The sequence below is a fragment of the Myotis brandtii genome, unplaced genomic scaffold (assembly GCF_000412655.1).
Source record: "Myotis brandtii unplaced genomic scaffold, ASM41265v1 scaffold260, whole genome shotgun sequence".
Lineage (NCBI taxonomy): Eukaryota > Metazoa > Chordata > Mammalia > Chiroptera > Vespertilionidae > Myotis > Myotis brandtii.
Window position 1 is genome coordinate 479,737 of NW_005359881.1, and position 25,399 is coordinate 505,135.

At 48.9% G+C, this 25,399-nt stretch overlaps 1 protein-coding gene and 1 non-coding gene across 5 annotated transcripts in view; both read left to right on the forward strand.

Moving 5' to 3' along the window:
- Positions 1-25,399, forward strand: part of ELMO1 (engulfment and cell motility 1) — a 402,414-nt gene that overhangs the window by 195,402 nt on the left and 181,613 nt on the right. For all 4 annotated transcript variants that reach the window (XM_005868063.2, XM_005868065.2, XM_005868064.2 and 1 more), the window contains one exon: positions 13,391-13,495. In XM_005868063.2, coding sequence (XP_005868125.1) covers positions 13,391-13,495 — 105 coding nt within the window. The remainder of the gene's footprint in view (positions 1-13,390; positions 13,496-25,399) is intronic.
- On the forward strand, positions 13,725-13,796 carry TRNAY-AUA. The gene has a single exon. It is a non-coding gene; the product is annotated as a tRNA-Tyr (tRNA).

Here is a 25,399-nt window from a genome sequence, read left to right on the forward strand (position 1 = left end):
TTTAAACCATATCTTCACTGAAATATTGAATGGATAATAGTGCAAAATTCAAAAGATACAAAAGGAAAAAAAATGATACTGTTCCCTTCACCCTTTCTCCTCCCCCAGAAGCTAACACTCTTCCCAGTTTCCTGATTTTTAGTCTTTGCTTTGGATCCGGTTGGGCTCAGGAGCTTGTGATGCTCGGTGCTCTTCCTTGCTTCCATGGGCGTGAAGCGTATCAGAGGAGAAAGCAGTAGTGAGGAAGGAAGGGCTTACACGTAGCCAATGACACACGCTGACGTAGACGTCTCCTGGGCAAGCTCCTGCCACTGTAGCTACGTCTGTGCCCAAATTTCACCGTCCGAGATGCCAGTGATGGTGAGCACACATTTTATGTACAACTAAAAATCAGAAAACCGAAACTTCCTATTATTTAAGTGTTTTAAAAATATTTTACTTATTAAATGAGCTCTGCTGGACTTCATGGTACCTCATGTCACACTTGTAAATACATGGAAAGAAGGAGCCAGGCAGTACATTGGGTGAGTCTCACTTCTGAACCGTCTACCCATGAAGCCAGGCCCTTCCGGGTCACGTGCACCTCAGCTCCTCAGGGTCTGTGTTTTGGCAAACAATTTGGTGACACGGTTTAAAAAGAACCTGAAAAGGAATGATGAGCCCTTGGTGCTGAGCTCCTAGTGGCCCCCCTGCCCCACTTTGCAGACTTAACACTTGGAGCACCGCCGGGCTGGGGAGGAGTGACCCGGCCTGGTTGGCACCCACCCCAGACCCATAGCTACCCACACCCATCGTGTTGGGGTGAACAACTGCTCTCCTGTTGTCTCAGGGTTTTATTCCAGATCCTGATACTCATTCTGCTTGTGTGATGCTGGTGTGTTTCAGAAAAATTGATTGGGGTGAAATGGGTCAATAAGATTATATGGGTGTCTGCCCTCTCAAAAGAAAATTACTTTGTGATTGATGTCCGGCTGAGAACAATTGAAAGATGCTATTAATTGTGAAATTCGACCCGAATTTAGAACTGTTAGGACAGCGGTTCTCAACCTGTGGGTCGCGACCCCCTTGGCGGTCGAACGACCCTTTCACAGGGGTCGCCTAAGACCATCCTGCATATCAGATATTTACATTACGATTCATAACAGTAGCAACATTATAGTTATGAAGTAGCAACGAAAATAATTTTATGGTTGGGTCACAACAAGAGGAACTGTATTTAAAGGGCCAGAAGGTTGAGAATTACTGCGTTAGGATATGAAGACCAGTGCACCTTAGAATGGATGCCAGATGAAATAGTAACTCTGAATCTCCTTAACTAACTGGGCTTTCTAGAACTGCTCACCTTCCAGGTGAGAGCCATCCTGAGATTGTGGACGGCTGCAGGACTCACCCTCAGAACCCTAAGCTGTGACACTCAGCACTGAGACTTTGAAACGTCTCAGATTCTTAAGTGCGAACCTCCCTTCTTCAGCGTGCTCACACATGTGGACATACATTCTTTATCAGATACCCAAAGGCGGTCAGCTGGAGTATGTGAGCGGTGCGTTAAAAAGACGAATGCGTCAGCTCTTTGGTTTACTCTAAGAAATGCAGAATTAAGATTCAAGGTTGATCTTCTAACTACAAAAGGGAAAACAACCAAAAAATCTGTAGTTGCAATCCAACATGGCTCAAGTCACAGCTGTTTTTTCCTTTATTTGAAATGTGTAGTCAGTAGGTTCCTAAGGAAAAGTACTCAGCCCTGGCCAGTCTCAGTTGGTTAGCACATTCTCCCAGCACCAAGGTACACACTTGATCCCTGGACAGAGCACACATAAGAATCAATCAATGAGTGCATAAATAAGTGCAACAGCTAAATCTCTCTCTCTCTCTCAATCTCTCTCTCTCTCAAACCAATTTAAAATATTACTTGAAAGTGGAGGAAATAAAGTAAAATGTCTGGTGGCACATCCACTCAATGTCATGTTGGAACAAATAAAAAAATAGGTCTTACCAAGGATTACTCAATTCTCCAGGAATTAAATCATGTTGGACTTGGTTGGTCACTGTTATTCGAGCCTAGACCCTGGGAAGGGATGGTTCGCATGTAGATTTTTCCCTGGTAGATGGTCCAGTAGGAAGCTCAGTTCAAATGGTGCAGTGCTCTGAGGGACAGCAGCCAGCTGTGTAAGTAACCCAGGGATTTCATCCTAAAAGTGTTGTTTGCAAATGCTGGTGATTTCTTCCTTACAGAGCTGAGTAAATCTTCACCTGTGATTATTCCCTAAGAGCCCTACTTTTTGAGTTGTGCTTTTACATTTTTGAAAATTTTACTTCATCAGGGTTTAAATTTCTGAAGTGAAGCAGAGATCCCACCGGCCATTCTGAGATGTGGTGGTGGACGGACGAGGGTGCTCGGTGGTTGTGCATAGTAACCTGAGGGCATGGTGATGCATGTTGGCCAAGTTCAAAGGCGGATCCCTGAGGCTGTACCTGAGTTATCCTTTGATGGGTGATTCCAGGGTGATCAGCAAATGATTCTACGTTCGGATGAGACAGTTCTGGGAGTTGGAGCGGGGCTTGTGTAGGGAATTGTGGGATGCCAGGTGGAGCTGGAATTGGGTTCAGATCATGAACAGCCTGGGGGTGTAGGGGGGCCTCATGGGCGCAGATGTTTGTGTCTCCCCCTAAGTGCCAAGAGTGGGGTCTTCTAAGTTCTCCACCATCTGGGTAGTGGGTCCCTGGAGTCACCCCCCCTTGTCCCTCAGGGAATATCTTAGTTCAAATTACCCTCCCACTTCCCAATTATTCTTTCCCTAGCCCAATCCTTCATGCATCAGCCCCATTCCCCCCGCCCTTTCTTCTCTCTGACTCTCCATCCATTAACAAGTACTCCCTTGACTTGGGAGTATGGAAGATGACATCATTTTATGCTGAGATATATATTTATTTGATTACTTTAAGTCTTTCTATAATGCCTTGGTGGGCAGCAGCTTCGCAGCCAATGCCAATCAATGAAACACACACCGATGGGTGGAGAGAAAACTCCCGTGTATTTGAACATCGCATTGATCACCTTACCTAGTGCACTGAAGCCGTCTTCCCAAGATGGTAATTAAAGTATTTCCTCTCTGAAGTGGTTTAGGGTCACCGATTTTGCATTAACAGAATATTCCAAGTGCTGCATTCGCTTATGTAACTCCGTACCTGGAAGTCAGGTGAAATGTTGCTGAATGTATAAAAGAGCGAAAAATGAGAGATGCTACTGAATCTTCTTTGCCAGAGTCTTTATAAATAGAACAAGTTACTGTCTGGGACGGGACTAAAATTTTCCATGTTTCAATGCAGGCAGATGCAGGAGGCAGACTATCCCGAGGGTCTTCTGCTGACTTTTGATTCTTTTTTTTCCCCCGGTGTGTTCTTTTAAATTTTATTTTTGAGAGAAAGAAGCAGGAGGAGAGAGAGAGACAGACAGACAGACAGACAGACATCAATTGGCTGCCTCCTGCATGCCCCTTACTGGGGATCGAGCCCACAACCCGGCATGTGCCCTGAGAATTGAACCGACAGCCTCTCGGTGCATGGGACAACCAGGTGAACCACACCACCAGCCAGGGCAACTTTTGCTTCTTTAATTAGTTGTTGTCTGGTCCCAGGTGGGGAGACAGTTGAGGAAGGAGCCCCTTAGCCCAGTGCTGGTGAGTTCTGTGAGTAAGTCTAGGCTGAGAGGGGCCTAAGGAACTTGATCTTTGGGGCCTGAGAGAAAGCCAAACTTCAAACTGATGACACCAGGAGCCTGGGAACTCAAGGCCAGCCGATGTCCTGAGGGGAGCCAGGCCTAGACTCAGGACCAGGACTGCTGAGCTGGGAGCTTTGCAGATGGAGCAGGAGGCCCTGCCGGAGGGTGATTGCCCCGGGGCTCACCTGGGGCCTGGCTCTGTTCACAGTGTTTTCTCTCCACCTTCCCCGCTGATGTTCACAGCAGGCCAGTGAGAGAGGCAACACCTGCACAGGGTTGCAGGCGAAGAAGTGGCTTCAGAAAGGCGACATGTCTCTCCTAAGAGCATCAGCTGATACTGAAGATGACACTGGATCCTGGGGGGTCGCTCCGAGCCTGGGCTGCTCGCCACCGGGCCCACTCCCCTCCATGCACCCGCTTGCCCACCCGGTTAGCCCGGTGCTTTCCTGAGGAAGCCCTGGCCAGGTGGGAAGGACCAGGGTCTTCCTGCCATGCACAGTCAGGGGGGCGGGGCCCAAGACCAGGTAGGTCCCTACGCCAGGGGTGGGCTTCTCGGGGCCTTTGGGGGCCAGATGTTTTTCCTGTGAGCTGGTCCTTCCTTTCTCCCTTCCCACCCCCTGGGAGGTATGCAGGGGTCAGGGCAGAGGGGCCCACGACACCAGGGGGCCTTGCGTCAGGAGTGAGGCCACTGCAAACACCCCTTTCACCATCACCTCTGCAGGACTTGGAATTTGTCCAGGGAAGCCTTCAGGGGCTTTAAGAGCCATTGCAGTGTTTATCCAGGGACGTGCAACACTGACAATTCCAGAAGGGCCTCGCTGTCCGGGAGCCGGCCCTTGGCATTCCCTGTGAGTGGACATTTAACTGTGGTCCACCCGTGTCTCAGCGCTGCCCTGAGGACCACGCTGGGAATAGGAGTCAGCAGGCTTTCCTGGTGAAGGGCCGGATCATAAATATTTTAGTTTCCGGGCCACGGGAGGAAGCAGCCCGGGCAGCATGTAAATGCATGGGGTTGGCTGTGCTCCCACAAAGCTTTCGCTATGGACAGCGACACTTGAGTTTCATGTAATTTTCATGTGTCACAGATTCTTCTTCTTCGGATTATAAAAATAATAACCTAAATGTATAAAGACAGTATCTTAAATTCCCAACTGTACAGAAGTAAGTGGCAGGCCGGATTTGGCCCTGGGCATAGTAACCTCTAGCTGAGAGCAGTCCTTGGCGCCCCGGAGTGCTGTGGGTGTCAGCTGCTTTTCCCATGATGGGGGTGGTCACCCCCCCTCCCCGAATGAGAGGCCGCAGCGCTGGGCCTGGAGGCGGGCTGCAGCCTCTGACCTTCTGTGAGTTCATCTGCCGCAGCTGCGCCAGGATCAGCTCCGAGGTCACAAGGTCACAGGTCTCATCCCCAGGGCAGGGGTGGTCTCCTCCCGAGGTGGCCTGGGGGCTGTGCTGGGCTGGGGGGCATGGTGCCCCGTCGGGTCAGCAAGGTCTGCCCTGCGTGATGGGAGCGCATGCCCTGGGTCCTTTTTTTTTTTAATTTTTTTCATCGACTTCAGAGAGGAAGGGAGAGGGAGAGAGAGAGAGAGAGAAACATCAATGATGAGAGAGAATCATTGATCAGCTGCCTCCTGCACGCCCCACACTGGAGATGAGCCCGCAACCGGGCATGTGCCCTGATCAGGAATCGAACCGTGACCTCCTAGTTCATAGGTCGAAGCTCAGCCACTGAGCCAGGCTGGCCGGGATGCTCTGGGTCCTTTGATGCCCTCTCACCTGTGTTCTTCCCTGGGATGGGGTAACAGGGAGACCGAGGAACCCACGGTGTGTGACCTGGGCTGTGCACATCCTGTTCTCAAGTGAGCAGAGGGGAGGAGAGGGGGTTCTGAATGAAGTGACAGGAAAAGGAACTGGGGGTGAAGGGAAGAAAGGCCCTGCGTTGTGAGCATGAGCCACGGGGCCAGGATTGCTCCGGATCCTGCGGGGCTCAGCTGGCAGAAGAGGCGCAGATATCTTTATAAACCTTGACAGCATTGCTTCATTATTCATGAAGGCTTAAAAAAACATACCAGCTTCATTTGCAAGGAGCTCATTCCCAAGGCCTTTCTTAATTGAGTTTGTATGGCAGTTCTTTGTGTTGACTACTAAATCAACATCCCGAATAAACAGCGTGTAAATTCATCCTTTCATTCAGCGCAGAGTCCCATCCCGCTTCTTCCAGGCGCCGAAGTGAGAGCGGGCCAGGTGCTCAGGAACCGGGCGCAGGGCAATGTTCCTCGGCCTTTTCTGACCTTTTAAGAGTAACTTTAAGAAGTGCGTCATTTTTTAACGAAGGAAATTTGCCCCAAATCCAGAACATGCGGGTGAGATCTTCCATTGGTGCAGCTCTTTATGAGAGTGTGTGTGTGTGTGTGTGTGTGTGTGTGTGTGTGTCTGCGTGTCTGCACACTTCAAAGCTGTGTTGTTGAGGCTTTGAACAGCTCTCTCTGAGACAGATGTACCTTGAGGGCAAGCATTGTTTTGTTTTCAGTTCTTCTTTGATGAAATGTACCGTTTCCCATGGTGCCCCGCACGGTAGTAGACACCCAGCACCCTCTGATGAGAAGAGGAAGGAACCAGGGCTCAGGGCACCCCAGGTCAGCCGCTCCCAGCCTCGCCCTCAGTTCTGGGCACAGCGTTCCTGCCGGGCGCCGTCCTCGCCTCCATGTTCCTACGGACGGTACGTCCCTGCTCATCCTGTGTCTGTGGCCGAGCAGGACATTAATTCTTCAGACACCTACAGACAGGCGTCACCCAGGCCCACCCCCACCTTGCCCCTCCCTCCCACACACCACTCACCCTTTTATTACCCCCAGGGCTAACTATCTCAGTGGATTCTCCAGCTTTCCTTACATATCTTTTTTTAAAGTATTTTTATTGATTTCAGAGAGGAAGGGAGAGGGAGAGAGAGAAAAGCATCAATGATGAGAGAATCATTGATCGGTGCCTCCTGCACACCCCACACTGGGGATAGAGCCTACAACCCAGGCATATGCCCTGACCAGGAATCGAACTGTGACCTCCTGGTTCATAGGTTGATGCTCAACCACTGAGCCATGCCGGCCAGGCCTTACGTATCTTTCTGTCCAGGTATTTCTGCTTCTTCCTGGCCTCCCTTTTGTGAATGGTTTCCTGTGCGTCAGGAGCCAGTGATGGGCATGGCTCCCAGAACCGTGTGCTGCGTCCAGCTGGCCTGACCTGGGGCTGGTGGCGGGACCTCCTGTGTCCTTGATCTGCTCTTGTTCAGGAAACCCACATGTCAGAGCCTGCTGACCTCCACGTGAAACCCACTCTTCTTGAGCGTGTAGCCAGCGCTCTCAGCTTTCAACAGTGTGAACAGGCATGGGCCCTCCCAGGGCAGAGCGCACTCAGGGAGGGGTTCCTTAGTGACAGAGGGTAGTTGTGGATGGTCCCAGAGCTCAGCTGAACCAGAGGTCTTACCCAAAAGGTTAGCTGTGGGCTTACCAATCCAAGGAAGCAGAGCCTGGTTGGAGGTCAGGGTTGCAAGGGGGTGAGTGGACTGAGACTAGCTGAGGTGTTCGAGAGGCCAGACAAGAGGGGGACACAGCGGGGAGCGAGATGGCTTAGGATCGGTTGGCCTGAACCCTTAGCATCTTTGGGATTTTTTTCCCTGCCGATCCTCTGTGCTTTACCTAAAAGAATCAAATTTTAATGATGAGGAGCTGGGAGCTCATGAATTATTCACAAGCCGGATCTCCCTTATTCCATAGATGTGTTTCTTGAATTTTAAAAAATCTCGTTACAAGACTTTACATTCCTCTAATTAAACTTCTTCTTGCTAATGGGCCACCTTCTCATTCTCTAAAGACCTTTGAACCTAAAGAGGGAGAGAAGCTGCAGAATCGAAGTGGTGACTGGGCCACTTACCAGTTGCGATCGTGTACAAGTCACAGGTCTGGCCTCCTCTGTAGGAAGAGACGCGCATTTACCTCGTTACTCGCACTCGCCTCCCTGGGCAGCTGGGGAGGTTAAATGCAATCACACATCTGGGGTGCCCAGCTCAATGCCTACCAGTACTGGTGCCACCTGGTCACAGGCACTTCTCTGCTCTTCAGCATTTTCACCATCTTGCCACCCTCAGGTCAGACATGATGGGATACCTTCGTTTTCATCCAAGCGATGGATTTTTATTGAGCTTCCAAGAGAGTCCAAGGCCAGAATCCAAAGATTTCTAAAGGCTGCTTCCGGGACTCACGGGGGAGGTGGGGGGAGGAGGGTGGTGTCACAAAATCAAATATATAAATGTGCAAAGAAGCCAGGTCAACTCAGAGGCTGCCTGTCCAACCTCGGGCCCACATTTCAATACAATTCAGGCCTAACCAAAACCTGGGACAGGGAAGGAAGGTCCCAGCGCCATCAGCTGGTGGGGATAGGTCCCTTACACGCTCCTGTGTAGCGTGATTGTGGCTTGAGAGCAGTGGTTCCTCCAAATGTGGCCCAGAGACCATCCGAGCATCCGGGAATGTGGATGGAAGCAAATCCTCGGTCCTCCGCCAGACTCATTGAGTTGGAAAGGCTGGGGGTGGGCCCGACCACCTGTTTGAACAGGCCCTCGGGGAGTTTCTGCCACGCTCAAACCTGGGGACCGTGTCCTCAGCCCTGACTGGAAGTGGGGGTCTCCTGGGGAGCTTGAAAAATCCAGTTGCTTGGTTCTCAAACAAGAATCCCTCAATTGGAATTTGGAGTACAGACCGGACATCAGGAATTTTCACAGTCTGGGGAGTCTGTTGCGACACCCACATGCTCCTCTCAGGGTGGGAGGGGAAGCGGGGAGGTGTGTGCAGCTGGGCAGATCTCCGAGGGGCCTGCTGCCCCTGGAGAAAGTGACCTAAACTCCCCGCCTCGAGAAGCATCCTTGATCCGGCTTCTTGTAGACGGAAGGGCTACTTCCTCAGTGCGCTTTGCTTTGAAGGTGGTTTTTCTTTGTTCGGCACATGCAGGCATTCATGTTGCACAAATGTGAACTCCTAAATTCTCAAAGCCCCCCCCCCCCCCCCCCAAAAGCCCCCTGGTATCAGCTCTTTATTTCATCCGCACAACGAAGGAGCAGCCCGGCCCTGGGCATTGAGCAACGTAGATCGTTCAACACTCACTCGGGGTGTGGGGCACTGACCCCCAGCCAGGAAGCGTGCAGGACCAGGACTCCGTGGCTGGTGACAGTCTCCCATCTTCCGCGGAGGCGCTCATCCATGTGACTTCCGTTAGGATGTGAGCGATGGGAGAAGTGAGAGCTTCCTAATTGTCACTCCTCTTTCTGAGTAAAGGACTCTGTTTTCTGGAGGAGAGACCACGCACCCAGGGGATGAACAGCGAGTATATTGCAAATGCATCTGCTACCTGGAACCTGTGGGTTCCGGTCCTAGTGTGGTAGACGCTGCACAGGATTCAAGGAATGGGTGGGTCTGGATCTCATTTTGTTATTTCCTGTGTTACCCAGACGAGTCGGTCTGGTCACCATGGGTCTCAAGCTGTGGCCTCCAGCCAGCAGCACCTGCACCCCTGGGAATGTGTTGAAGAGGCAGCTTGTCCACCCCACCCAGCCCTCCGACTCAGAGCCCGGGGCTTTGCCCAGCCCCCCAGGAGGTTCAGACCCTGCAGCCCTGGTTCTTGTTGATAAAGTAAGGCAACCAGCCCAGATTATATTTCAGGTCCCTTCCAGCTCTCTCTCCAGTGGCCTTGGGGTAGGGCCCGGAACAGGCAGAGTGATTCTCTGTCTTAGATCATGAACTACTCCTTGGATGTGTCATTGAAATAATTCAGCTGAAAACCAGGCACGTGGGTAACAGAAGAGAAACAGATCTCCAGACCTCCACACCCAAACCCCGTTAGGGTGCTCACTATAAAAAACCCGTGCTACCTTCCGCGTTGGTGTCATTTCCCCAAAATGAAAAGCCCCTGGTGCTTCGGGAAGGGCGCACCCCCATTTCTGTAGGGGCCGCGGGCTGTCTGATAGGACTCACTGAGCAGCATTCTGCAGGAACTAAGAAACGGCATTTCAGAGGGATGCACAGAGGTACACAGGCTTTGCCGTAAGACAAGGGAACATTTCAAGCCGTTTATCAAAGCTCACGCAGCTTCTATTTCAAGACGGGCGGGAAAAATATCATGGACCAAGAAGAGAAAATAAATCTGTACCCAGAGCGTCTCATAAATGAGAAAGCGGGGGACTGTTGGCCTCACCGGTTCTCGGAGTATTTTTGTCACAGTGTGGAAAGCTTCCCAGGCTTTCAGCATGTAATTCTTTTCGTTTTCCTGATACCAAAAGCAAGGTTGTAAATTACTTTACTGACGGTTAAAGCCAAAAGGGAAAAAGGAAACAATAATTTGAAGGCAAGAGGAGCTGGGAAAATGGAACCTGGAACCTGGGGATAAAAAAGAGGGAGAAAGAGAGAACAGAGTTCACCCACCACTACGAAGTAATTTGTTTTCCATCTGCAGTGCAGGGAGCTTCACAATTCAGGGCAAGTCCCAGAACATCAAAGGCAGTTTTCTAATCGCTTCTGCTGAGTAGCAGCCTATTTGTCAGAGACCAGAGGAATGGTGTGTTGAACATTAGAGAGAGAGAGAGAGAGAGAGAGAGAGAGAGAGAGAAAGAGAGAGGTCTGTTATGCCTGGGAGGGGTGGAGAAATTGTAGCTTTTGTTTAAAAGGATTGGACTGCAGGCCCATTATCCCTGAGCGAGTAATGTGGACGGAGGAGGACTACAGTTGAGGACCTCTGCATTGGGCATCTCTGTGAACTTCAACACCTGGATGCTAAAACCCTGGATAAGAGCCTGTACTCTGAGTATTAATTGACCATAAAGGTGCGGGTTTACTTCTGGGCTCTCTATTCTGTTCCATTGATCTGCTTTTATGCTAGTACCATGCTGTTTTGATTACTAGGGCCATGTAGTATAGTTTGATATCAGGTAGTTTTGTTCTTTCTCAAAATTGCTGTGGCTATTCAGGGTTACTTGTGGTTCCATATACATTTTTGGAATATTTGTTCTAGTTCTGAGAAATATGCCATTGGTATCTTGATAGAATTGCATTGAATGTGTAGATTGCTTTGGGTAGTATGGATGTCTTAATGACGTTAATTATTCCTGTCCACGAACATGGTATATGCTTTCACTTATTTGTATCTTCTTCATTTTCTTTTTTTACTGTCTGATCATTTCCCAAGTACAGGCTTTTTACATTCTTGGTTAAATTTATCCCAAGGTATTTTATTTTATTTTTTGATGCAGTTGTAAATGGGATTGCCAAATTCTGGCTCTATACTTTGGGCAAGCTCCCCAGACACCCAGTGCCTCAGTTTCCTTCACTGTCATGGGAGAATAATAATCAAACCTACTTTGAGAATCAAGAGTTAGTACATGAAGGTACTTGGCAGAATTCATGGCATAACACAGGCATTATTTTATTGGGAGTATTTGCTAAATAGCCACATGTTTCTTTAAAAGAACACTAAAAGTAAATTATATTATTTAACTGTAAGACCTTTTGAAATCGGTGGTGCCCTATTTGGTGGCCCCCAGGTGTGCATAAGGGTGTGTGTGTGTGGCTGATAGAAGGAGGCTTTGAAGGGTCCCTGGGAGCAAATGCAAACAAGACTGATGACTTTTGAGCCGTGGGACCTTCTCCAGGGTCAGCTTCACTAACATACAGCTTTGGGGGGTTGTTCCAGTTAGATCCAGAGAACTACTCTTTGTCATTTGGTTTCCTTTTTGTGTATTTATTTTTGGAATAGACTCATAGACCAACACTAGAAACAGGACTGAAATGAATGCCATACTTCCCTCTCTCCCATGGGGCACACTCTTCTTCATTGCTGGGACCATGCTGGGTGGCAGTTACTATTGAGCAGCCTACATTTTTCTCAGATCAACTGTCCTCAGTCTGTGTAGTGTCGAAATGCTAGCAGCACCGAAACAAATCATCCGACTTGCAAATGGTGCTGCGGTTTCCTCATCAACAAATTGGGGAGGTGGCGCCCACTGCCTGCGTGCTAGAGAGATGATAGCATGGATGACACGAAAGGACTCCACAAATAGTAACTTCCTAAGCTGCTACTTGTATTCATGAAAATCCAATGTACCAAAGTCAAAATAATACCTTTATGTGCACTGCGAGACATTCCACTGCTCTCTAAAGAACTGGCGGTATTACAAAGTCCTTCATCGCACCTTACTTTTTAGATGAAGTCTCTGATCATTGATTTCCAGCATTTTGATTCCCCCCCCCGCTATTGAACACAAACCTGACCTCTTACTCCGTAAACATCAGGTGAAAGCCGAAGCCCCCTGTCTTTAATGTGTCCGGTGAATTGCATTTTTGACACAATTATGTTTATTTCATGAGATCTGCCCCTCTTACTATAAGTGGTGGTGCTTTGCTATTTTTAAAACTTTCCAACATCCGAATAAATGAATCAGGATAAAATTCTGAATGAAAACAAAGTCGCTCCACTGAGCCACCCTGCCGTAGAGAGCGGGCAGGGATGCTGCGGCCGGCAGGCAGCGCCGCTCTGCCGTCATTTCAGACGTTGTTTGCCAGCTCAGAACATTTGCGTTTCAGACATTTCAGCAGCATGGAAAAGACAGCGTCTATGTTCTCTTACATAATTTACAGGAGCGTGGGCTGTTTGAACCTTGAGTAAGTGAACAAGAAGTCCTTCCTGAACTAGAATTAGAAAAACTACAGAGAACCAAAATGTCCTGGCAGTTCAGAGAGCCAAGCTGCTCATTCACAAGGATTTAGGAACAAAACAAAATTATGTAGTTTCACACAAATTACCTATATTAGGAAGTAAAAGCAAGTGTTTTAATGCCTCTTTAACATTTATTTTTCAGGTCTTTAACCAAAAAACAAAACAAAAACAAAAAAACTCTTAAACCACTCACCGTCTGTAGATGCATGTTCAGGACGGGGAGGCCTGGTCGTGTCTGAGGATTAACGGTGGAGCGTGGTTTGTTCCTTGGACAAGAGCCTTGTGGTTGTTGGGTGACCTTGAACCTGCGGAGAATGTGTTGGGCGTATTTGTGACTATGATTTTGTCTTCCTGGTTCTCACACTGTATGCAGTGACCACAGGTCAGCACACTCCCTGAGAGCAGGCAGGTGTCGGGACCCGGGGGCAGCTGCTTTCTATCCAGTGCCCATGCCCCAGGCCTGTGGGCTGTGTAACCTTGGACAGTTCACAGAGTCCATGGGCTGGGTGGGCACCGTGTGAGGATGAGGAAGTTAAGGTGCAGAATGAGCAGCTAATGGCCGAGATGTGGCCTCATCCCAGCTCTTTCTCCCCAAATGCTGTTGGTTTCACCACAACACAGCTCCCAGACACACAGTTGTTACATGATTTTCTTTGACCTTCAGTGTTACATCTAAGGATAATCCTGCACTTTGCTCTTCAGCTGAGTTCCTAACCCGGGTGTAAAAGATGGCGTTGCTGCCCCTGTAGATAGAAGCTCCTACCACTACCCAGCAGGTTTCCATGGAGATAGAGGTGTTCCTACTTGGTTACTTGGAGTTTGCCTTGTGGTGCTTCGGTCTTGAGGTGGGAACCCAGACCTCTGCTGGCTGGTAGGTCCACTGAGGCATTAACCTGATCCAACCTTGTGTTTTAATCACAGAATCACGTCAACCCCGCCATGGACTTTACCCAGACGCCCCCGGGGATGTTAGCCCTGGACAACATGCTCTACTTCGCCAAGCAGCACCAGGACGCCTACATCCGGGTAAGCTCACAGCCCCTCGCCGTCACAGGTTTCCTGCTGAACTTGAATTTCAAACTCACAGGGATGGAGGCATTCCCCTGAGATGAGCGGCCCCAGAGGTTTGGCTTTCATCACTCAGTGAAGTAAAAATTAAAATGAAATGAAACCCACCAGGGGCAATGACGCAAAGACTTTTCACCTCTAAGTATTCTTCATGTGATGACATTGAAAAATACAATAGCACAGCCCAGCCGGGGTGGCTCAGTGGTTGAGCATCAACCTATAAACCAGAAGGTCCCAGGTTCGAGTCCTGGTCAGGGCACATGCCCAGGTCGCAGGCTCGCTCCCCAGTGTGGGGCACGCAGGAGGCAGTCAATGATTCTCTCTCATCATGGTTGTTTCTCTCTCGCTCCCCCTTTCTCTTCCTCTCTGAAACCAATAATAAAAGTATACTTTTTACAAATACAATAGTACTGGAAAACTGGTTTATGTGGTTCAATATCTAATTATGACAGAAGCTCTTAGGCTTCAGTAACAAGGACGGAAATGAGCTCTCTACCAGAACCCTGCATGGCTCCGACGAGAGTGGAAACTGTGGACTCTAACACTCTGGAGCAGGGGCCCAGGGTTCCCTCCGGCACCACCTCTGTCCACTGCTGGAGATACAGTGAGATAAACAGCCAAGAATGGGAGAGGCGCGGAGGTGGATCCCTTTGTGGGCGCAGCAGAAGGAGAGGGGAAGATGCCCCCGCTGATGGGGCAGTGTAGGTGTGGGGAGGACCAGGTGAGGATGAGGGGGAGCGTAGGGACTGTGACAGAGGAGGCCTGCCCTTTGGGGCTGCCCCACTGGAGGTCCTGGGCTTGTGCTGACACCTGTCGCCTGTCCTCAGGGCGAGGAGCCCAGATTTGGTCAGGATGGGGTGCACCCGCCCCAGGCTGGGTGGAGCAGGATGTGGACAAATGGGACAAGAGAACCGGCGAGCAGTGCCAAGGATGACTAGGTGTCAGCTTAGCGCGTGAGGAACGAGTGTCCAGTGCAGGACGAGTGGGGTGGAGATTAGAGAAAGGCAAGTGTCTGTTACTCACCTTTTCTCTTGGTGCCTCCCGGTGGTGCTGGCTCCGGGACACCGGGGTTTGGGACTCACCCCGTGGTTCTCTGGTGATGCAAATGTGGGCGACTCCGTTGGTCTGCGCTGAAATTTCTTGCCTAAACGGGAGCACTGTCCCCTGGGGGCATTTGGAAATGTGTGGGCTTGTTCCTTTGGCTGTCACCATGCCCGGCGGGGTGCTGCCGGCCCAAACCTCTAATACACGGGACATCTTCACCATGAAAAAGTGTCTACCCAGGCGTGGCCCCCTTGACAAAGACGCCAGGCCCTGGGTTCCCTGCAGGCACTTGGTTTGAAATGTGTTTTACTGAATAGAAACAGACTCGTGGACAGAGAACAGACTGACAGCTGTCAGAGGGGAGGGGCGCTGCGGTGCGGGGGAAAGGTGAAGGGACTGAGAGAAAACCTCATACACTTTCCCATACATGCCACTTGCTAAGCTTTGGTGTCCCCTGAAATATTACTTGTAATTTGATTAGACAAAGGGTTTGGTGCATTTCTCTGGAAGATGGGAGGTCAGATCGTGGCCAGAAGTGCAATCTCCCTTAAGAAAAGCGTCTCCCTCTCTCCCTGTCTGTTGAGGAGTGACTGACATACATCACTGTGTGCGCTTACGACACAGTGTGAGGGGGGATTTATGAAGCCGGAGAAGAAAATGGTTTTGTTTTTCATAAAAGCTTCATTTGGCTTGTAATGTGTGTATATTTGTTGCGCAGATATGTTTTCTAGGAGTGTAATCTGCTTGCAAAGAAGTGAATTAATATTTGAGATACTGTGTAGTATAGCCTCCGGAAGGTAGCGTGTGAAAAAGAGCCGTGTGGAAATTGAATTCAGAATTAATGATTCATGTTTGTGGACGGAGAATGTTTCTAAAATTAGAGCTTAGTGATGCTGAATGCATTGTTAATTGCATAAGCAGCATATGTCTCATGAAAAGTAACTTAACGTATTCAGCCCATTCTCCTCAACGCACTCTCTTAAACCGTCGTAAGTGAAATGACTGTGATGGAAACCGTACGGAATTTATCTCCAGTAGGGACTTAAATGAAGAACCTACTTATACTAGGAAGACGTGGCCCTTCTTGTCCACACGCACTGTTTCTTATTGGTGAGACATTCCTGTAACTGAGATGAGTGTTTTCTCCGAAGTGTCGCTTTCCCGAGGCTGTTGGGCCCCACCTGACGCTGGGCCTGGGGATGGGAAGCGGAAGCTGTTTTCCCGAATGCCTGGGTCACGGGAACAGCCTGGGGGCGGAGACCTTGGGCAGGAGGCTTTGTGGTGGCTGTGAAAGATACCAGTGATGGTGAACTTGGGCTGCAGAACCTGGGGCTAGTGCTCTCAGACAGCTGAGTGAGTGTGCTCAGGAGCACAGCAGTCCTTTCTGAAACGTAAAAATGGTTCTTTTTCCTAAGTTTACTTTTTGTTAGGATTTGCTCTTTTTCGTGACCGAGCAGATCTGTCTGAACGCCGTGGTTTATGTGTTATTTCTCCCTGCCCTTGAGCAGACATTCGCCCTTCCCCCGACAGAGCCTCACCATTCACTTCCCCATCAGAGCCACTGAGAGGTTTTGTAAAGAAGTTGTAACGTGCGCACACACTCGCGCACATGCACACACAAATACTTCCTCTGGGCTTGACATCCCTCCACCGACATGTTGGCTCAAACACGGTGCCTCTGTCCTTCCCGAACCCATCTTGTCGCCTGCTGTTCACACTCACCTGCCACCCACATTGCCACACCCCGACCTGGGCTTCCACCGGCTGCTGTCCAGCGGGAGGCAGGGCAGTCTTCCGCCTCCTCTCAGCTCCCCGCCCTCCCACACTGGACACTCTGCCACTTGCTGTCCTCTGTCGCTGCCCATCTTGCTTCTCCCCTTGGCTGCCCTGGTCTCTCTGGTGGGTCCTCTCCCTCCGCCTGCCCATCCGATGGACACAATCCCCGGGACTGTTTTCTCCTCAACCCCCTAGGCTGCCCAGGTTACTGAGTAACCACCAAAGGCCCATCGGGGAGCGAGGTGCCTGGACTCCCCAAGGACTCCCCAAGGACCTCGTCACTCAGGAGTCTTGTCGTTGAGGAGCTTTCTGTATAAAACAGAAAGGAGGGTGGGGCCTGGGGGGAGAGGTCAGTATCAGGCACTTTCCCCGTCACTGGGAATGTATTTTGATTGGGGAGGTGGGAGAATTGGGGACACAGACCAGAGTCCTCAGCACAGATGTGGAGGTCAGGCCAGGAAAGCTTCCTGGAGGAAGCGGTCCCTGCACTAAGGTCGGCGGGTAGTTCTTAATCAGGGGAACGGAGGGAGGGAGGGAGAGGAGGATGCTAAGCGGAGGGAAGCTGAGCAAAGGCAGAAAGGTGTGTGCTTTGTTCAGGGAACCAAAGCTTGTGTTACGCTGTGCCTAAACGTATGCTACCGTGTCTACCGCCAGGAGGGTGCGCGTGGTCACGGCCAGGGAGGCAGAGGGGCCGGCTCCTCGGGAACCTGTCACTACGTAGTGGTGTCTGGACTGAGCCTGAAGGCCGTGAGGAGTTTCCGAAGTGTTTTCCATAAGGATGATGACAGCTAATTTTAGGAAAGTCACTCACCTGCCAGAAAACAAAGGTGAGACTCTCGGCCAGCAGCGGAAATCCAAGTGGGTTATGGAGAAGCGCTGGCAGCCCGCACCGGGTAGTGGCGCAGCAGCTCGAATGAGTTATTCTGGATCGAAAAGAAGCTGCTGTCTCCGGGGAAGAAGGAGGGGCTTAGTGGCCGAGCGCATGTGGTCGTGTCTTTAGTGACACCGTGTGGTCTATAAGGGCTGTTCCCGTGGAGACATGCAGACCCTTAGCTGTGTGTGGGGCATCTGTGTGGTGGGCCCGCTAGTAGGCAGTGAGAAAGGGCAGCCAAGGTCAAGTCCGCATAGACTCCACAGTCTGTATGTTATGTGTCCCGGGACCTTCGAACCCACTCTCCGTGGAGCTGTGAGGATGACCTCAGACACCGCGTTCCGACGCGCCGGGGAACCCCTGGCCACAAGCCTGCCTCTGTGGCACCTGGCACAGGGCGGAGTTTAATAATTTCTCGTTAGTTACATGAGTAAAGTCTCTTCAGTTTTTACTTAAACGGTCTCTTGCCAGTGATCAGTGTGTGTGTTACCATCTGAGAACCGTGGCTTCGTGCTTCCAGCAGTGACCAGAGGTATGTTTCTGAACGTGGATTTATGGACAGGCAGCCTGGCTTCTCCTGAACCCTTGAGTGAACTCGGAGCTGTGTCCTGGGGAGAGCAGGGATGGGATTGAATTAGCCCACACGTGGGTGGGCACAGCACACGAGGAGGAATTGTGGGTCTGGGCACCCACTGTGCCCGAGTCAGATCTGGAGTCCTTGGTGACCTCAGACTTATGGGTCACACTTACTCGGGACAGAATCGCTTATTTTCTTTTTATAAATATATATATTTTTATTGATTTCAGAGAGGAAGGGAGAAAGAGAAACATCAATGAGGAGAGAGACTCATTGAATGGCTGCCTCCTGCACATCCCCCACTGGGGATTGAGCTGGCAACCTGGGCATGTGGCCTGACTGGGAATCAAACCCTGACCTCCTGATTCATAGGTCGAATTTCAACCACTTAGCCACACTGGCTGGGCAGAACTGCTTGTTTTCTGCAGATACTTCTCCCCAGCGAGGCCTGTCTGAGAGGTGGAGCGCAGTGCCCGCTCCCTCCCGTGGTCCTGCGGTCACTCACACGTCACAGACAGGGCAGTGGCACAGAGCTGAGATGTCATGTCTTTGTGTTGTTGTTGTTGTTCTTTGTTGTTGTTTTGTTGTTGTTGTTGTTGTTGTTGTTATTGCTCTTTCTGGAATGACAAGCTTAGTGGCTCCACGGAAATATGGACTCAGAATATATATTCTTGGTGTATTTGATTCTTCACTGGAACCTGCAAAGAAACCCAAATTACTTGCTTTTTTTCATTTGGTTCAAGACTCACGCTGGCTGTTGTGGGAGCTGAGTTTCAGCTTCAAAGTAGAAGTCATGACAAGCAAACCTAAGGTTCCCAAACCGTGGTGGCCAGCTCTGAGGTGGAAGTGGGGCCCTAACGAATGCTGAAGAAAAACGCTGCCACAGTTTCAGGATGAACTCTCCATGGGAGTCACCTGCATCCTTGTCTGAGCAGAGAAGATGAGTCCTCAGTGTGGGTCAGGCAACATACAAGGGTTGTTCCCTAGAGTAGCTCGCTTTTCAAGAAGAGCCCATGACATAAGCCTTGTTATCACCGTGTGATAGACTCGAGAATGGGGCTTCGAGAGGAGCAGACGTTCCTCTAGGTCAGACGGCCAGTGGGAATCTGGACCAGCGTCTTTGACCTTCAAATCCCAGGCTCTTCCCACTCGGAGGCCTCCTGTCGAGTGTGATGGACACCACGGGTCTGCCCTTGGCGTGGAGGGAAAGGGGCCAGAATCATTGAAGTGATTAGAAACACGGGAAGCTGCTGGGAACATGGAGAAGCGTGTGTGCTCAGTCATGACCTTCCTGAGTCTGCCCTGACAGAAGTCATTCCCACACGCAGGAGAGGCAGCGCCTCCCTCTGCTTCATGACAAACTTTATGTCTTCATTAGACTGTGCATTCTTGAAAACCAAGGTCATCTTTTCATATATGTCTCCATATTACCAAATACTTGATTGGCATGGAAATTATTTAAAATTCTTTATTTTTAAAATATATTTTTATTGATTTCAGAGAGGAAGGGGGAGGGAAAGAGAGACTGAAAAATCAGTGATGAGAGAGAATCATTGACCGTCTGCCCCCTGCACACCCCCTACTGGGGATCGAGCCTGTAACCCAGGCATGTGCCCTTGACCAGAATCGAACCTGGAAGCCTTCAATCTGCAGGCTGACGCCCTATCCATTGAGCCAAACCAGCCAGGGTGATTTAAAGTTATTTAAAGGAATGAATGAGCCTACTGAAGGCATCTCTGTGAGGCTTCCCAGATCTCACACGTGGTCACAGTTTCAGTCTGGTGACACGCGGAGTGGCGTGCAGAAGGATTTCAGCATCGGGGCAGGCTCAGAGCCTGTTGGAGGTCCTCCGGGACCCTCTCGGCCTTACAGCCAGACACAAGCTGCTGTGCAAGATTCCAGACCCTCAAAACGTCAGATCAGCTATTTCAGTGCCACAGCAAAAGCCAGATGCATGCAAATGAGGTGCTTCTGTTACTGTTTTATCTTTTTTCAGAGGAAAAGCAAATTCCCACAGAAAACAAGAACGGTTCATCTTCTTAGATGCTAAACAAAAATCTAACTATAGGAAGAGAAATCCCTTTCGACATTCACATGTATTCATTGACTGAGTCGGTCAGGAAATGTTATCACACACCTGCCATCTGCCAGGCTGGTGCCATGCGCGGCGGACTTGGTGGCCAATGGGAAAGGAGGGTCTAGTTCAGCCGTGGGCAAACTACGGCCCGCGGGCCGGATCCGGCCCGTTTGAAATGAATAAAACTAAAAAAAAAAAAAAGACCGTACCCTTTTATGTAATGATGTTTACTTTGAATTTATATTAGTTAACACAAACATCCATGCTTTTGTTCCGGCCCTCCGGTCCAGTTTAAGAACCCATTGTGGCCCTCGAGTCAAAAAGTTTGCCCACCCCTGGTAGTTCGACACCAGAAACTAGACCTTCAGGCAAAGGAAGACAGCAGGGTGTTTTTTGTTTTGTTCGTCTAGTGTTCTTTTGTTTCCTTCTTTGGGTTTTCTTGCTGAATTCTGGATTTTTAGAGGTGACCTATCCTAGCCACATCCATCGAATCATAAAAACATGACTTCTCTGCGGTTTTCCACAGTATTTTGAGCAGGCGCACATCTCGCTGTTTTATCGGTCATCGGTGTTGAACTGTATCAGAATCACTCAGGCCTTGCTTCTTTCCCAGCGACCTGATTTTAAACAGTGGCCCTGCTTCTTAGAGAAATACCCTGGCGATGGGTCAATGTGGTACAGAGCAGACCTGACCCCTCTGTACGGGTTTCTTCTCTCTTTGAGTTGATGCTATCTTATAAACAAAATGTATTTTTAATGAGGCTGTTATCCAACTAACTGCAGAATGTACGCAACATTGAGGCTTCCAGTAACAAAACTAAAGAAAAATTCTGGAAACTCGTTCTCTGAACCCTGCAGTTCTTGTCTCAACATACTTTGTAAATGTTCATTTGTGATGAATATTTCACCCAGTTGGAATATATTTGCACACTGGGTAATTGTGGTAGAAGAGAATGAATTTCCTGAGGGGGAAATATAGAATTCCTTTAAAAATAAGATTAATTACAAGGGTTTTGTGCACTTTTGAGCTAGGGCTCATGTATGTTCCTAAAACTATACCAAATCAGAAAAAAATTATAATGCATAAATAAAGTAGAGGGTATTTGTAGCTAAGAATTGTTTTTTCAAGTTCTTTCATTATAGCTATTTTATTAAAAATTTAAAGTATGTTTACACTAAACCTTTAACTTTATTCTCCTTGTGATGTATACTTAGTAAACAATATTTTTAAAAATATTTGGGGAAAATATTGGCATAGACCCCAACTCACCAAAGGGCCAGGAAGGTCTGACTCTTGATGCAGTACTGAAGAGAAATGCTGTGGGATGGCCCCGTGTGAGAGTAGCTACTATCTTTGAGGCCTTTGAATTTTTGAGTACTTAACATGCATTATTTGTAGTCTTCCCTTCAAAGCAGGGAAGATAAGGTCACCTTTGTACCCTCTTCTTTTAGCACATAGATCTTTCTGTCCATTGAGGTCTACCTCAAGTTCAAAGCCATTTGGGGAAATTTTTCTCTTATTGCTATAAACGTAATGAATAGCAAGCCCAGAGCTTGCTATGCAATAACAACCACACTAAACGCTTTTAACAATTTCTCACAACACCCCTATGAAGTCAGCCCTGCTGGTATTTCCATTTTACAGATGAGGAGCTGACACACAGAGCAGTTGGGAGGTTTGCCCAGGATCACACGGCTAAGGAAGTGCCAGAGCTGACTTTAAAACCCAGGAGTCTGCTTCCAGTGTTCAGAGCCAATGCCTCCTAGGAGTTTGCAGACTCATCCAGGGGTTGCAGCTGTAGTTCAAACGAGTCCTATGGGTGTGTTTCGCTCCACTGGCACAGTATTTTTAATGAGAAGATGATTGACTTGCCTGTAGGCAGGGCTTGCTCTCTCTCTCTCTCTCCAAATAACCAGATGCCAGAACTCCCTATTATATTCTGTCTGGCTGTTTCCTGCATTCTTGTCTGCCTGGTACTTGGGGGACTTGAGTTAGTGGCCACTGATACTGGTGGTCTGCAGTGACCTCTGTAAAATTCTGGATGCACACAGTAAGTGCTCAATCATCTACTTGCCTTTTGCCTTTCCCAGTTCATCAAGTCTTCCTTGGTTCGGGTTCCGTCTCCCAGGGGTTTCATATGCAGATGCTCAGTGTTTGCTGTCTTTCCATTCTTGGCGTGGATTTCTGGAGAGTGAGGGCTTCATCTTGTGTTCTGTGTTTATTCTCTTGCTAAGAATAAAGGACTTTAGTTTCAGCCTCCCAACAGTTGGGAAAAGGAATGGCATACTTCTCAAATTCTCGAGGTGTAAATTTTCAAGAAAAAAAGCCACCAGATCTTATTATAAACACATTAAACCAGCGTTCTTGGGGCTCTCCTCACAGTGGGCCCCAGAACTATATGTCAGACCAGGCAGCCTGCATTTTAAGGGAACAGGAGCCAAATACCCTGCTTGCACTAAGGTTGGTGCTGATGGAGGCAATGTTGAGTCTTTAAAGTAAATTAGGGAACTTTTAACATCTCAAGAGGGGAAATTGGCAGTTTCCCCTGCGACATAATTACAGGACAGCATGTAATGTGTAATTAAACTTAACTGTGAAGCAAGCGGTTGGAACAAAGCTTGGTGGCCCATCACTTTTTGTTCCCATAGTGTTGACAGATCATCCCCTCCCCATCTCCCCAAAACGGCTTCAGCAGCAATTGCTCCTAATTCTTTTTTAAATGAAATTATATGTTGCCAGTTAAACACATTTCATGTAAAGGAGCCTTTTTTGTTTTGAGTGACGTTTTCCTTCTAGATGATCTGGAGCACAGAATCCATTTAGAATAACAAGGACCCAAGACAGCCTTGCTGGGACTCCAACATGACTCTCTGTCTAATCATTCATTTAAATACTTCATTCTTGGCTTTTATTTCTATTCTTTCTTTGACCAAGGTTCACAAGTCGGAGGCTTGTTGTTTTTCTGTACAGTGTCTTTTCATGTTTTAAAAATAGTGGCATTAATTCCATTGATTGTGAATATCCAAGCTGTGACTGCCAATCAGGACCTCTTGAGAGTGTGAATGTGTGTGATTAGATTTGCTAATTGCACTGGGAGGCAGAATTTCTGACATCCAGGCCAACAGTTTGAGTGCAAGCTTCAGGCCCCAGGATGAGCTCATTGTTCAGTGTGGGCTTGGTTTTATCTCCAAAGACCTGCCATCTGAGGAAGGCAGGTTCCACGTGCATTCATGACTGCTGGGTACAGCCCTGTGTGTGCGCTGCACTCACACCCCTGAGTTCTGTAGGTCCTGGATTCGGTACCTGAAATCTAAAGCAGGTCTAAAACACGGTATTTGTCTCTTTCATTCTCCTTTGCCAACAGCCTGAGCTGGGTATGAGGTTCAGAATTTCTGCTTAGCTCTAGCTGAAAGTTTTTATCTTTTTTGTTTTGTTTGTTTTTTTTTAATCATTAAAACATGGCGAGACTTTAAAATCACAGTGATGGATTGCTTGAGAGAAAATAAAATGAGCTATAGAATGAACTGTGTGCAGGTGACACACCGTGAACCTAAGCCCAGTGTGAATCATAAGGTTAGAAACTACAGGCAGCCTCCCCTGTGGCTGACTCCCTCCCTCACTGGGGTACCAGCGAAGCCGGTAGCCAGTAGTCACTGTCCTGGGGTCTCTGTCTTAGACCCAGTAATGTCTTCCCCTTCTTTCTCCCAGCTGGTTCTCTCTCAGTCCCCATTGTCCACTCTCATGTCTCACTATGCTAGTTAAAGCAATGGCTATTGAGTACGTGTTCTGTGATGACCTGTTCCCTTTCTGCTTCCACTTTAATTAGGCTTATTGATTTAATTGTTGATTTCAGAAAGGGAGGAAGAGAGGAACATCAATGAATAGAGAGAATCATTGATTGGCTGCCTCCCGCACACCCCACACTGGAGATCCAGCCTGCAACCCAAGCATGTGCCCTGACCAGGAATCAAACTGTGACATCCTGGTTCATAGATTGACACTTAACCCCTGAGCCATGTCAGCTGGGCAGGTTGTTTGTTCGTTCATTCGTTTGTTTGTTTGTTTTTACCTTCACTGTGCGGAGCTCAGCGGCTGCCTTTCCCCTTCCTGCTGTAATTGTGATTTTGTTGTTAAAGGTGTGAGGTGTTGGGTAACAGGAGCTGAGATGAATGGGCCTTTAGTGTGAGGTTCCATGTTTATCTGGCTAGGCCAGCCGTGGGCAAACTACGGCCCGCGGGTTTGAAATGAATAAAACTAAAAAAAAAAAAGACCGTACCCTTTTATGTAATGATGTTTACTTTGAATTTATATTAGTTCACACAAACACTCCATCCATGCTTTTGTTCCGGCCCTCCGGTCCAGTTTAAGAACTCATTGTGGCCCTCGAGTCAAAAAGTTTGCCCACCCCTGGGCTAGGAACTAGCCTGTTACTGTTGGCTGTGGCTGTGGGTGTCAGAGGCTGCGATTTCCTCTGGGTCCTTGTTCTTGTTCCGCCTGTTGTCTGTGGGTTTCCTGGAGACTCCTTCTCCAGCAGGACTTGGTGCTTTCTGTTTCTGGAGTTATGAGCTGGGGTTACTAGAACAGGAGCTCTTGATGAGCTGGGAGCATGCGGGGGAGAGGGGGGCATGTCCTACATTCCTGTGATTGGGTCTCAGTCTTACAGTGAGCATGTGCCCTTGAGCTGTGACCTTTACATGTGTTGAGGGGGATGGTTTGCACTGTGCCCTCGGTTTTCTGTGGGGACTGAGGAGAAGTGTTGACTTTCATTGTGTTCAACCTTCTACTTGTTGCAAGTTTGGAAGTGACGATTTCCAAGGTTTTTACATGTCAGGCCAGAAACCAGAAGTCCCCTCTTTACTAGTAGCTTTTCAGTAGGAAAAAATAAAAATAACATCTGAACCATGGAGAGTAGCTGGTAGCTTTGCCCCGCTGCTGGGATTTCCTGTGCTCAGTTGTTATTTTGTCACAAATATCCTTCAGCAATAGATCACTTTCTTCAGGAGCTAAGCTTGGCTGAACCTGCTCAGAACTCTGTTGTTTAAGTGGGTCGCGGTGTTGAATGCAGTTGCTCAGGGACCTTCCTGGTGACTCTGAAACCTCTGGCTCAGTGGATTACTCTTCATTTCATGAAGAAGACTCAGTCACCAGCACATCCTCCTGACTCGCCCCACAGAATATATCCACAGTGTCACCTCTGCCCTTCTCTCCACCTTTATAATGCTCCAGTTCATTAAATCACTCTTGTGGTATTGCAGTAGTCTCCGAATTGGTTCAGCCTGTTTCCGCCCTTACTCCTCGTGTGCGTTCTCAGCACAATAGCCAGAATATTAGGAATCCAGAGTGACCCTTCTCAAACTTGGTCTCATCTCTTCTCTGCTCAAAATTCTCCAGTGGTTCTTCTCTCACTCAGAGTAAAGTCCAGATCCATGGCCATGGCCTCCAGGCCCTAGAACAGTCTGTCTCGCTGTCTTTATGTCCATCTATGCCTCCCTTACTCAGCTCCATCACAGGGACCT